The 15,771-nt window shown below is 31.5% G+C and overlaps 1 protein-coding gene across 1 annotated transcript in view; it reads left to right on the top strand.

The window, feature by feature from the left end:
• The window catches only part of LOC123703726 (glypican-4), a 101,104-nt gene that overhangs the window by 74,140 nt on the left and 11,193 nt on the right, over window positions 1–15,771 (top strand). Inside the window, exons 3-4 of the mRNA XM_045651826.1 lie at window positions 10,610–10,733; window positions 15,571–15,681. Of these exons, the coding sequence (XP_045507782.1) occupies window positions 10,610–10,733; window positions 15,571–15,681 (235 nt within the window). The remainder of the gene's footprint in view (window positions 1–10,609; window positions 10,734–15,570; window positions 15,682–15,771) is intronic.

Here is a 15,771-nt window from a genome sequence, read left to right as displayed (position 1 = left end):
CGGGCTCAAGAAGCGTGTCACAAAGAATTATCACCGTACGTACACTTGTAGAGATGTTTGTTCATAACTGCACTGTAATAATTCTTTTCCTTCTCTGTCGCATCGTTCAAAGACCTAATTGTGAGCGGCCGTACATGGCAACTTGACTCGAAAGTTATTCAGACGGCGAGAAAACTGAACCATTAATTGACCGGACACAATCTCTGATAATGATCGATTATTGTACCGTTCCTATATTTCCTGGCATGACATTCTGGAATGTTCTAGAACTTTAATTGTTTGCTAAGATTGGCGTATTTAGGACGGACCGTAAATGTTAGTAAATATGCGACATGTGTAACATAGCACGAGTAGGTAGGAATATTATTGTACTTGAAATTTTGCAAAATAAATGTATAGTTCTATCAATAGTTGTAATAATAATAGTGGTTGTAATAAGCAGTTCGGAGATCATTTGTAACGACTCATTAGTGCATAAGAATAATATATCTAAACACTTAGTATTATGTTGATGCTACGACTGCATATTGTAACAATTTTAGTAATGGCGATCGTCATTATTATTACTGTATGTTATGATACGAATATTACGAACAATTATAAAGACCTATTGATATTGCCTTTAGTACAAAATATGTATAAATTAAGGTTGCATTGATTTCTAGTATTTTATTGATTACGTTATTTAGAAAACTAAACATTTTCCTTACTCCAGATATTGCTCAAACATTTTTGTTTGGAATTCGAGAAATGTCTAGGTTATATTATTATTAGTAATTACATATCCGTTTATTAATTGCAACCGTTATATATACAAGTAATTATTAACGTATTTAGTTCCTCAAATGTTAGATAATAATATTATATTATGTTTGAATCGTTAGTCGTCGATATGTTTATAAATATACATATTTGTACATATATTAAACATTACGTGGGTGGATGATCAAATCATTAAATTATTTATAGGTATATATACTAGCTTTCAGCCCGCGGCTTCGCCCGCCTTTTCAAAGAAAAACCCGCATAGTTCTCGTTCCTGTGGGATTTCCGGGATAAAATCTATCCTATGTGTTAATCCAAGTTACCCTCTATATGTGTGCCCGGTTCAGTAGTATTTGCGTGAAAGAGTAACAAACATACATCCTCACAAACTTTCGCATTTATAATATTAGTAGGATAGGATAGGATATTGTATGAATTTTTTTTACGAATATGATAGGGGCAGTGAATGAATCATTTCGATTGAAATTATCATTTCCATTGAAATGAGGTAAATTGTTTGTTAGTTCTTTTTTCCTAGAACTTATTTATAAACACCCACGTTGCTCAAGTTTTTATAGCGACGTATGTAATATATTTAGAATTGTTTCATAATAAATATACCTACTTATAAAAGATATCTAATCTTCCAATAATAATGACTTTGTAATTAAATATAGCAATAAACAAATAAAACTATAAATACAGAGTTAACTGACCTCGATCGGTATCTATGGAATATTTTAGGCTACCGTAAATAGTATATCAATTTTATCTATGATTATCGTAGTTTATACATTTATCTATGGACAGATTAAATTCTGAATATGTTAACTTTTTATCTACAATCGGAAAGAACTCTTTGAGATTGTGATTCGTGATATCGAAATTTTAGATTTTTCTTAATAGGTACGTATATCGTAACGTCTGTGGTCGAAATAATTTACGCGGTATGTGTAGGTGTTGGTTTGACCTCATACCCATACGTCTTACATAATAACATCTGATGCGTTTAAAATGAAAACCATTAATTTTTAACATATTTATCTGGTTGAAGCTTGTAAAATGGAATATTTTCCATTAAATCAATCTTTTTCTTCAGAAATAAAAGTTCATAGCTAGGAAGTCTCGTAGCGCTTAGGAAAATAGTAGCTCGAAGTGTGAAAGTGAAGTCCCATGTCCCCTAGTGGGGTATGAGGCAGATGCATTATAAATTTGTATCACTGATCGAATTTCTTTAGGGACAAGTAGGTGATAAACCTTCTGTGTCCTGCCCGACCGAGACATTTTTTTTCTTCGTCTCCACCGGGAATCGAACCCAGGACCCTTCGGTTTTACGCTCACGCGTCAACCACTGTACCAAAGAGGCGGTCAAGATACAAGTACACTGATAAAATTTTATATTAAAGTAAGTATATTTTCAAATTCATGTTTACAGCGCATCTGAGTTACGCATTTTAAATACGCAGTAAATAGTTTAAAACATTTTGTTCCCTTAAATCAACTGCCTACATATTCGAAGGAAATCCAGGGGGCCTACTAGTATATATAACATGTAAATACATACATTGTATCATTTTGTTCAACACACGCGACATGCTTTTTGCATTTACCTTCCTCTCCTGTAAAAAGTATATGTAAAAACTCGCATATTGATTTGGCGGTTTAAAAAAAAGACACGCCATGCGTGTAATGTATGAATGAATTCAAAAATCAATGAATTGTATTCAATTGTTTTGTTTCCTGTTCCTACAGTTTTCCTGTTGATCGAGTAGCTTGTGGTTTGAAAGCTTTGGCATACTAACCGTAATTATTGATAGTCATGTCTTACGTATCTATACTTATATTATAAAGCTGTAGAGTTTGTTTGTTTGAACGCGCTAATCTCAGGAACTACTGGTCCGATTTGAAAAATTATTTATGTTTTAGATAGCCCATTTATCGAGGAAGGCTATATTATCGCGCTGGCGCTATGACCAACAGGAGCGACGCACTGGGGTTCTTCCACGTTCTACATCATTCATTTTTGTTCTATCTGTGATAAGAAGACAGAAACAAAATTCATGTAAACAATGGTTTACAAGTTTAAAAGTCTATTTGTTAGCTATGTAAACGGCTCAACCAACTCGGTTTAAATGGCAAACGTGAAAAAGGGCAGATGGAATTTAAAGTAGCTCTGTATTTATAATTATTATAATATTAGTTAGAATAGGATGCTCATAGTAATGAAGTATACCATAGCGAAGTAGGTACACTGACTTGCTAGTTGCTAATTCTTAACTTTTCATTTAATACTAATTCTAATAACATAATCCTGTACAAAATAGTGCACATGAACAAACAAACCCATTACAAAACATTATTGATTTACCAACATACATATTCGAACTCATTTGCGAATGACACATCATAATGTACAAGGAGAAGAAGAGAGGAGAAGTGATAGGGCCGCCTAATAAACTAAGTATACTGTTTTTCGTTTTGAATACCTACGTTAGCAATAAGTTTCCCATGTACCTATAATTTTATTAAAGAGTAATAAATAAATAAATAAGTGTTTTGAATCTATCATTCACTCCATTCAGTAGATATAGCAATGAACGAAAACAAATCTCATTCAATTCTACGAAACTCGGTTACATTTATTCAAGACTCATAAGTTCGCAGAATATATATTTCCAGAAAACCGGAATATGTTTTTTCATTAACTTTTCCTCGTTGCGGTTCATACTCTTTCTAGGGAATATCGTTTATATGTATTATTTAATGAAAAATGTATATTTAGGTGCTAATACACCTGTGTGATGATTTAACATTCTTGAGAATATGTGAAGATCATAATCTATACCAATATTATAAAGCTGAAGACTTTGTTTGTTTGAACGCGCTAATCTTAGGAACTACTGGTCCGATTTGAAAAATTCTTTCGGTGTTAGCCCATTTATCGAGAAAGGCTAGAGGCTATATCTCATCACGCTAAGACCAACAGGAGCGGAGCAATGCGGGTAAAACCGCAGAGCACAGCTAGTATATTATACCTAGTAGCCTAATTCAAATTTTGCACAGGAGCAGTGTTGAGTCTTTATAAAGGATAGCATCATTTCCTCTTAGCCATAAATAACGTATGTAATTTGTATGGGTTTAGTCGGTTTTCGAAAAATGTTTATTGATTCTCTTTGTCAGGTATTTTCCAATTTTTTTTTTATTTTTATACTACATAATATTACTTATATGTACCTATACTAGGAGATCAAACATCAAGTAACTAGTGTGTATTTATAACCATATGTTTTTTAAGACACAATCTTTGAATTGTATATCCATTCTTTGGTGTATGGAAAAGTCTAGAAGCCCATAAAACTGAGAACATGGCGTCAATCTGGATTTAGGTCGAGTGCGTAAATGGGCTAAACCTTTTTGCTTTGATTCGCATCTTACTGCAGTTCTATCTTTGCATGTGTTGCAAATATACATGTCGTATAGCTATAGTCATTTGTTTTCTTGTTTTGTTTATGTTTTAGGGTGCTTTTCCACCATTAATGAGCGAGGATGTGTAGCGAGGAATGTATTTAGTATCGCTACAAACGCTAAACGCTTCATACTGAATCAAGCGATATGATTGGTCATTTACAAACACATTCCTCGCTACAAATCCTTTATTTACAAATTTTTTATTGCACATTATTGGTGGAAAAGCACCCTCAAAGTTTTCAACAGATGGTCTGTTTTGAGCGACAATAAATGGATACAAAAATTGCCTAATAAAGTAAAATATTCAATTAAATGTAGATGAATTGCATAGAAATCATACTTAAATCTATACCTACTAATATTATAAAGCTGAAGAGTTTGTTTGTTTGTTTGAACGCACTAATCTCAGGTACTACTGGTTCGATTTTAAAAATTATTTCGGTGTTATATAGCCCATTTATCGAAGAAGGCTATAGGCTAAGACCAACAGGCGCAGAGCCACGCGAGAGAAACCGCGGGGCGCAGCTAGTAAAATAAACAGTATTTGAAACTAAGCAATAGTGTCATTGCCCGTTTAAACGATTACCTCAATTAAGTTGGAAAATGAATAACAATGACTTCTGGAGAAACCACGCCTAGGAAGTTAGAACGATTTCAAAGCAGATAGGTACATTGTAATATGTTAATGTTGTTACATTTCAATCACAATGCACCGCCTACCTCCCTGCCCACTGGTATCTTCGGTTTAAAGAACTTTATTAATCTCATAAACAAGAACAATACAATATGATCTTTTACAAATATGAGAAATAACAATTTCGCAGTTAGTATAACACAATCAGCTATCGAAATTAGTTAAGTATGTCTTTAATTTATTTTTAAAAATATTAATTGATGAGGATTCTTTAATTGCTTTAGGCAAGCTATTGTACAATTGTGCTCCCTCAAATCTTAAGTTTCTCTTACCGTATAAAGTTCTTATAAATGGTAATTCAAGGTTATCACTCTTTCGTGTGTGGTATTTGTGGGATTTTTTGTTTAGTGTTATTTGTGTTTTTATATTATTAGATAGAATATTTTTAATCAGTATGCAAGTGTGATATTTATATAATTTATTTAAATCAAACAATTTGGTACGGAAGTATAGATCCTTAGTTGGCGTTAAAAAATTAAAGTTAAAAAGGATTTTTACTAGTTTGTTTTGCGTAATTTGTAGTTTTTTTAAATTAGTAGGCGCCGATTGCCCCCAAACTGGGATAAGATAATCTAGGTGTGGTTTAACAAGCGTGTTATAGATACTATAACGTAATTTAAATGGTATATATTTAGCCGCATTTCTTAAAGCTCCTGTAAGTGGTATTAACTTAAATCTCACATGGTTTATATGTGATTTAAATGTTAATTTATTATCCAAGATTAGGCCAAGATATTTTTCTTCATTAGATCTGTTTAAAGGTTGTGAGTCTATTGTAAGAGGTGGAAAATAAGATATTTTTTTATTTTTGGCTGCATAGATTACATAAGAGGTCTTTTTTACGTTAATTGTCAATAAATTTAATTTAAACCAGCTATTTAATAGATTAAGATCATTTTGAGCAACTTTAGTTAAGTTGACTGCTGAATCCCCGAAGTAGAAGAGACAAGTATCATCAGCATACAGTGATATGTTCCCTGACAATCCAGCGCTACTAATATCATTGATATATACCAAAAAAAGCAACGGTCCTAAGACAGAGCCCTGAGGGACTCCATATTTGATTTCGGCGAGATTCGATACATAATTATTAATTTTTACTATTTGATACCTGTTGCTCAGGTATGAATCAAGTATTTTATAAGCTGAATCAGTTATACCTATGTTTTTTAATTTATTTAATAGTATGGGGTGGCTGACGGTGTCGAATGCCTTTTTAAGATCTATAAATATTCCTAAGGCCAAGTGCTTCTTATCTATATTGTCTTTAATTTTGGAAACAAGATCAATTGTAGCTGATAGTGTATTTGATTTAGGACGAAAACCGTATTGATATTCAATTAGAAAATTTATTTTATTTAGGTATTTGAGCAGACGAGTGTATAAAACCTTTTCGAAAATTTTAGATACTATAGGCAGTACTGAAATAGGTCGATAATTTCCAGGGTCAGATTTAGGTCCAGTTTTATAGATAGGTGTCACTTTAGCAACTTTTAGACTGTCGGGAAAGACACCATCAGCTAGGCATTTGTTTATAGAATTAGTGAGGTCATCTATTATAAGATTCTTTATACATTTTATGATTTTGGTAGTAACGCCGTCTATTCCAGCAGCTGCATTGTTGTCTAATTTATCTATAATTTTAGATATTTCATTTTTTGTACATAATTCAAATTTATCGAGCCTAATTTCTGTAGAAGTCTTACAATGTTTAATAGTATTTTGTGACAGTGTTGATGCGGTGTTATTATTTTGTAATTTACTAGCCAAAAGAGTGCCTATAGTAGCAAAATAATTATTGAAACAGTTACAGATTTCAGTTCCTTTTTGGATTATTTTACCGTCAATAATTAGATTTGGAGGAGCACAATTATTGTCTATTTTATTTTTTACCAAGGTATTGATTAGCTGCCACATCTTCTTTGGATTATTTTTACATTTATTGAAAGAATCGTAATAATATTTCTTCTTTGTGTTATGTATGGCTGTACGAACATTCAATTTTGCAGCATTATGTTGCATGTGCAGAGCGGTATTATGTGGGTCACATAGATAAGAATGCCAAATTCTGTTTCTATCTTCAATCAAATTGAGTATTGTTTTATTAATCCAGTCAGATTTAGGTAAATTGGCCATTTTGTATTTTGTTATTTCAGCACTTACAATTTTTTCTTTAATAAACGTCTCTAAATTAGTATAGTTATTATCTTCATTTTTCCAATTACTTAATTCAATGCTTTTATATAATTTATTATAATCAATAGCTATGTATTTGTTTTTTTGTTTCACGGGCGTTTTGTGTTTTTTGATCTTAATATTAATATCGGTGATTGACCATACATTTCTCTTTTATTATGTACAGTACTTACTCGTAAATATATTAAAAGCTTTTTTTATTTGTTTGTTTCAAAAAATCTCCTTCGTAATCGATTTTCGAAAATTCGTTTTAAATCAGCGTTCAGCTAGCCTTCTATGAGCTTTATTTACTCTACTTCTACGTAGTCTCATGGATTTTTTTTTATTTGTTGTCATGTTAATGGAGAATTTTCAACTGTGAGATTTTATAAGATGAATTATGTATGGAATAGATTATAGAAAGAAGAGTCGCTTTCATACTAATTGAGAAAACAAAAGCTTGGTGTAAGACGTGTGAAATCTATGAATAGACAAATTTTATTTGAACAAACGTAACTTATACGAGAGAAATCTTCGCTTTTTAGGACAGGATTATTGTAATCTAATTTTAGATAATTTAATAATTATTTCAATAACTACATTAGTTCCTAGTTGAGTGAGTTGTAGTGGTATACTTAAAAGTTAAAACTTTAAACACTAACCATCAGATATTCTGAAGTTCTTAATATCATAATATGGAATACAATTTGACGAATAAATACATCTAGATTTATAAATTAAATTATTAAACCACAAGAAACAAAAATAGAAAATATAAAATAAAAATTTTTCACATAATCACTGTAAAAAATACATGACCACAGCTAAATTGAGTTTTACCTTACAAAATAACTATTTTTATATATTATACCTAATATACGTATATAAGTAAATTGATTATTTTATACAGCATTCTCCCATGACCCATCTCATTCGAGAATGTAAACAATAACATTGAACCAACTTTGCATAATGAAGTATATTACCAGTAAGTTAGTACGGAACTAGCTTCTATAAACACGCACACGCACACGCACTATTTGAATACATACATAAACATGTTACGTACATAACAAATGAGATTCATTACATATTTAAATGTAAACATGGAAATAATTAACATTTATATTTCCGAATCACACGAATTTCATGCGACAAAGCTTTTTTTTGCGAAAAATTAATTTCACAAATCTACCTATATGAAATGAATTTACTCACTATCTAGTCCTAATAATGTAAGATATCGATATATTATTACTTATTATGTCCTACCTAAAACGGACAACAATAGATACCTAGATAGAAAAATTTGATGATTCATATTATGTAGATGTAGTTCTCCTCCATCTCTTAAATTTAATACTGTTACTGTATTATGTGCAGATGAATTAGCGAGCCACGTCGATTATACATTGGTATACACAATATACACTAAGCACATCAGTATACAACTCTAAAGATCTCTAGAAATCCTTCACAAGCACACAAAAAATATTTTAAATACAGTTAATACAGAGATTAATTAGTACCTACCTATATGTCTCCTTTACTCACATGACAGTTGACACGTATAACCGTCTCTTTCGCACATAAAATATAAATACGTCGGTGAATAACAGAAGAAAATTGATTACACATCGATGACGGAGTGTTCGCGACGAAATTATCGCAAGTCGCAGTCCAATTATATCTGCGGTCATTGCACTTAAAGACGAAGATGTTGTTTTCATATATTTCTACTGTATATATTTATTTTGTATGTGGGTTAATCCCAGGTGCCTTTGAAGTTTGAACATATCGTTTGGCGCAATATTAAAGAGTTTATGTGATGCTTTCTAGTTACAATAAAATCGGTTTTGCTGATTTGGCACAAGTTCAAGTAGGTAGGTACCTATTAAGTGTATTAATTAATGCTCTAGTTGCATTAGCATTAATTAATTCTTATTATTATTCTTTATAAATGTCTCGTTACGCGGGATACAAAATCATGTCACATTAGATTTTCAGGTTAATTGGTCATGTTGAAGATTTTGAATCTTATCCATAGCTTATCTATACATTTTATAGCAATTACTCATTTTCAGACTCATGAACAATCCACTTCTTATTAATTTAATAGAATCTATACTAATATTATAAAGCTGAAGAGTTTGTTTCATTGTTTGTTTGTTGGAACGCGCTAATCTCAAGAACTACTGGTTCGATTTGAAAAATTCTTTCGGTGTTGAATAGCCCATTTATCGAGGAAGGCTATAAGCTATATATCATCAGGTTAAGACCAACAGAAGCGGAGTCACGCGGGTGAAACCGCGGAGCGCAGCTATTTACCTATAAAAATAAACGTATCAAACATCAGATTGTACCATAGATTACAAAATATCACACAGAAAAATACCATCACGACCATTGTTTGAATAAATACGTAACAAAACCAGGTTATGACACAAAAAACTATAAGAAAAAGCACGTTGCTATAATTTTTATGAACAAATTACAAACTGAACAGCTTCTGGCGTTCTTTATATAGTTCCATAAACAAACTATTTTTAGTCGTGATGTTCATATTTTTTGTTTGATATAAATCACGTGGTTTGGTCTGGTCTATTCGTCATTTATAGGTATAAATGGTAAAAAAGCTTTATTAAATTCATAGTTTTAATTTTTAATATCAGATTTTTTTATAGTAGGTACCTTTAGGGCCACGTACCTCATAATATTTTTAATTTTTTTTTATATTCTAAATTTTAGAGAATAATTTATCTAATATGTTCCTACTTACTAGGATTTATTTGAATTCATTTAAATGAAGTTTCATAGAATTATGTTCACATTCCAAAAAAAAAAATTATATAAAGAATAGAAAAAATTCGATCACCAACAATAATTGTGAAAATAATTTTTTATTTTACCTTAAAAATTAATTATAATCAAATTTGTCAAAGGACAGTTAATTTAATGAAATTACATAAAGTTTATAACACGGTATTCATGCCACTGGCACTGTATTGAAATTCTCTCAAAGCAATATTATACGAAACAGCAGTAACTAGGTTTACGGCACATGCGGTTAAGCCTGCAAATAGTATGCAAGCAGGTGCTATATTTAGAATATATAAATTATTTGAAGCATTGCTAAGCATGCGAAATTACTTGTCTCTCTAGCAAATGCAAAAACATGAAACGTTTATTTGATTCTCGCCGGCTTTCAACTCTGTTTTGAATTGGTATGGGAATATTGTTTCGAAAATTCTAGAACGTTCTTGAACTTTGAACGACCTGTTTGACAGTTGTGTATTGCCAGAGTATTATAATAGGTTGGTATTAGGTTTTGCGAAAGGATGAAAATTCTAATAAGACATTAATCTTTTTCTATAAATATAATGTTGAACTATAGCTGTTAAATAAAGTAATGTTAGTTGATTTTGCAAATACGTAAGTATTTGAAAGTATGAAGTCTGATTTACCTTTATATGGCTCCTTGTTTAAATTGACATTTGTTTGTTCCAGAATTCTTCCGGAAACTTCTACAGTTGTCCCGCGAAGAGTTCCACGCTATGTTCAAACGGACATACGGAATGATCTACGAACAACATTCGTACGTCTTCGTGCAGCTATTCGAGCAATTGGAGAGGTAAGATCCTTTCCTAGCTTCACTACTGCAGTAACCCTTGACATCTTAAAGTAGTACTAAATCCAGTGTATGAAAGTGATGGGGCTACACAAGCTATAGCGCTGTCCTTTTCCTATACTAGAATTAATACGACTTTAATACGTCACGGTAACGTTCCAGTTCTAGGTTAGGAGACTAATGTTTTTGGGTATCAAGATAACCTTTGCTGGGGTTTTTGCTGGGGCCCATAAGTATGGTGATAAAAGTCATGATAAATTTTATAAAGATCAATCTATCTTTTGCAGTGTTTTAGAGTGTGCTATTTTGATGGTCTTAATGTGATAAAATTTCATTTTAATAATTTATGGGATGAAATTCTTGCGATATTATCAATGCTGCTATAAAATGATAATATTAATATGAATAAAAGATACCGATAACTAAATGAGATTCATTGTGACGTTTTTATTGTTTCAATGAATGGTAAAATTCCCGCACTACTGGCTTTTTTGCATAGACATTTTTGTTCCTATTTACTGCCGGGAACCGAACTTGGTATGGCATGTGCTTCTTATAAACAGGTAGTTTTCTAATAAAAAGATCAAATCTGAACATATTTTCCCAACTATAAAGATAATATACCGTTACTGTTTAAACTTCTGCTTAAGAGTGGGCATAAAGCCAGAGAATTTCTAAAGTTATGGGCCCCGCCCTAGCGCGCCATGCCGCGCGCAATCATTCTTCCATCATACACGGCTCACCGTACTTACGTAAAGTTCATCGGACGCTAAATTAAACACAATATTCTTCGCGCGTTCAACGCGTATTTTCGGTAGTTAGTATAAGGTGAAGTTGAAATCATGGCAAATTATGTAATATGATAATTTATTATTATTTTTTAATTTTTATTTATAATTAATAATTGATGATAATCTATACGTATATAATAAAACAGTAAAAAAAGTGTATACGTATGTAATATATTCAAAAAAACGATATTAGGGAAACAGTATAGAGCACGAATCCGTAAAAAATTCTGTCTGTTTGTCTGTTTGTTTGTATGATTTGAATGAATGTTAAATTGTTGTGTTTATACTTTATAATTTATATTATATTTATTATATACTAGCTTTCCGCCCGCGGCATCGCCCGCGCAGTCAAAGAAAAACCCGCATAATTCCCGTTCCCGTGGGATTTCCGCGATAAAACCTATCCTATGTCCTTTCTCGGGTATCAAAATATATCTATACCAAATTTTATGCAAATTGGTTCAGTAGGCGTGATTGAGAGTTACTTTCACATTTACAATATTAGTACAATATTAGTATAATATTAGTACAAGGTAAATTAGCTTGGAGAAATATTTGCATATCTAGTGGTGTGTATATTACTCAGATCTTAGAGCGCGTTTCCACTATAACGTTCAGGCCTATACAAAAATGTTTCGATATCCTTACATTACTATTTAATTTTATACTTATTCCTAGCAACACTCTGATTTCAATAAAAACAAGTTTTTATTTGAAAGAAAATGGTTTTGACTTTATAAAAAAAAAAATAATTATCATTCAATTTCACGTTCTTGAGCAAACGACAAAACGACTACCGTGAAACAATAAAATATCGTGTCCATAATAATTTGTTTCGTTATTAATATTTGACCATAATAATTATGAAACAAAACAAATAAATAAATCGTCACTTGATAGTTGAAAGTGGAAACACGCACAAAACCAGAATAAACCAGTTTACGCTGTCCGCAGGTACCACGTGCAGTCCGTGAGTCGCTTGGTACCGTTAGAACATAAAGCACACATTTCATTCAAAAGTTATAATTATTACGTAATTGTTAAATTTTGTATTTGTTGATTGTTGTTATTATTTGTTATTATTGTTATAATATTTGTTGAAGTGTTTAATTTGTGTGTAAGTGTTGTAACTTTATATTGTTAATTGTTAATGTAAAAGTTATACGTATGTTAAATGTGCAAATATTAAAATAAAGTTTCATCTTTTTCAGAGGAGAAACACATATAGTTTAATTTAAAATCCCATATACAGGGTTATTTGTAAAACACCGGCAACCTCGCAGGACAAGATAGCTAACATCATAAGTAACATTTGTTCTACGACTTTTGGCTGTTGGCATAACGAAATAAATTATTTTTAAATGATTTTTTAAGCTTTTAATTTTTATTGTACTCTCCTAACGTTTGTAAGTCTATGTTCTACTCATCATCGAAAGGACAACCGCGACGCGACGCCCCCTTTCCCCTCCCGTTCGCTTCTTGTTTACGTAATTTTTGTGATGCGCGTAGAGTTTATAATATTCAAACGGAAAATGAAATGAACATTTATTTTTTTATGAAAATAAAATCTAACAAAATATCAAAAGTCGTAGAACAATTATTAATGTTGTTACTTATGATGTAAGGTATCTTGTCCTGCGAGGTTGCTGGTGTTTTACAAGTAACCCTGTATTTACTTATAATAAAAACTAAAAATAAAATGTTGTTTTTTTTATTTGCTGACCATACACTACTACAAACGCAAAAATTTAGCAAAATTAGAAAATCCCCGAATTTGCATTCGCGAGTGTATTCATACTTAGGGTTGCCAAACATTATTCTACTGTTTTTCACTAAATTATACTTTTTACTGTTTATCAAATAAAAAGTATTTATACAAAAGACTGTTTTCAGCATCAAAGTGCAGACACATAATATAGACAGATATAATGTGTTACATTTAGACGCTCACAATTTTTTTTATTTAGTCAGAGGGCACACACTACAATAAATACTGTTTAATATTTTTTTTTACACGGTCGTAAGAGACGCCATGGACAGAGACCGGTGGAGGCAAATCATCCGCTCCAGATGCAACCCTGATGCTGACCACGATCCTCAGACATGAGGGACCGACAAGAGAGAGAGAGAGACCTGAATAATGAATATACGTACTTTATTTCTTGTAAAAAAAGTTGGCAACCCTATTCATAGTGTTTGTTTATAATATAGGAGTGGCAAGGTCGCCGTCGCGTCGCGCGCAATTGCTGCTATCACCGTCGCTTGAAACCGGCGCTCCAAAAATGGATATTCCATCTTTTGATTCACGCGCAGGACTGTCGCGAAATTTCTCTTATTGGATTTCGTATGTAGGCATTGTACTGAATGTTGTTTCATATGAGCGCAATCGAGAGCGCTCGGTTTCGCGTGTTACTTATGAATGATATATGTATTTTATTTGTAACTAGCGGTCCGCCCCGGCTTCGCCCGTACATTTTTACGTTTTCTCTACATGAGAACCATCCTTCATCCTTCAAGGGATACAATAAAAAAAGAATTATCGAAATCGGTTCAGCCGTTCACACGTGATACCGTGACAACGCGAAACGGGTTTCATTTTTATATATACAAATATTTAGACGAGTAAAGTTACTTATTTTATTTAATTTTACGATAGATTTCAAATAATGAGCAGGTATAACTTTATAATTTACTAGAGGTCCGCCCCGGCTTCGCCCGTGGTACATATGTATTTCGCAATAAAAGGTAGCCTATGTCCTTTCTCGGGTATCAAAATATCTCCATACCAAATTTCATGCAAATTGGTTCAGTAGTTTAGGCGTGATTGAGTAACAGACAGACAGACAGTTACTTTCGCATTTATAATATTATAGTATGGATTATAATTATTTATGGGAGTTCACTGCACCAGTGATTATTGTAATACAGATTGTGAATATATTATATTATATATATATCTACTATTCACAACCTATTTACGTTATTTACTGGAACAACCATAGGAATCTACAAATAGGTAGTAGGTACTAGGTAATCATAGTAGTAATGGTAATAAGTAATTAATAAAAAAATATACTAGGTACATATAAATCTTTCTTGATTTTATTGATGTAACACTATGAATGAAATATTTGTATCCATATAATATATACCTATATATATGTTTGTATACCTAAGATCGTCGCGTCAATACTCAGCCCACGGAAACGAATTTATGCATTTGCATAAATTCGTGTGAGTGTGATTAGATATTACATATTTATGTAATATCTAAACTCACCTGCATAAAGTTTCTGAAATGAATCGAAAGTCGTATTTTTTATTAATACATATTAATAAATAATAATTATTATTATTTATTATAAATAATAATTAGGTATTTAATATTTATTAATATGATTACAATACTATACTTATCTTCGAAAATTAGTTAGATATCATGTAAATACGAATCTCTTTTAGTTCTCGTTTCTGAAGTTTCAATTTTCTTTTGTTGTTTACCATTTTCAAAAAAACAATATTAAAACAATATTATTTAAAAATCGGCGCGCGGCACAGCAATTTGAGCACAGTCTACTCGTCTCAACGGAGCGATAGCGTCTGATGTATGAAATAGAATTATGTTTGAAGCTCCTAGAACGTGCGATGCAAGATGATTTCTTGCGTAATTAAAAATATAGTAAGCGCCAAAAGTGTTTTATCGTGATTAAATCAAAACTAAAAGTAATTAGACAAAAGTGGTATAACAAAGTTCTCACAAATGTTTCAATATAATTGTTTATGAAAAAAATAACATAATAGGCATAACCATGTCAAGTAAAAAACTTCAAAGTGTGAAATTTAGAGGTAACTTCGTGAATTATTTCTATCGAGTCAATTTCAATATTTTATGTTTTTGATCAAACAGGACAATCGAAAATATCATCAAGTTTTACATATATTTTATTTTTTATATTTGGTCTTGAATATTACACGTATCAACTAAATGTTGATTGGTGATTTGACTTTAGTCGCGTTCTTAAAATAAATAATATTGTACTTTTATCCAGGTACTACACACGCGGCGACACAGATTTTGACTCAATGATGGATAGTTTCTTCGGAATACTCTACCAGAAAATGTTCACGGTTCTCAACTCGCAGTACAGTTTTGATGACAAGTAAGTATCTTTCACATTATTTATTTATGAATACTTCATTGTTTAGAAAGTTGTTAAAAAGTTGGTAGGTAGTAACTAAGTACTAGGGAC

The sequence above is a fragment of the Colias croceus genome, chromosome 2 (genome assembly GCF_905220415.1).
Source record: "Colias croceus chromosome 2, ilColCroc2.1".
NCBI lineage: Eukaryota > Metazoa > Arthropoda > Insecta > Lepidoptera > Pieridae > Colias > Colias croceus.
This window is presented reverse-complemented; position numbering and strand designations above follow the sequence as displayed.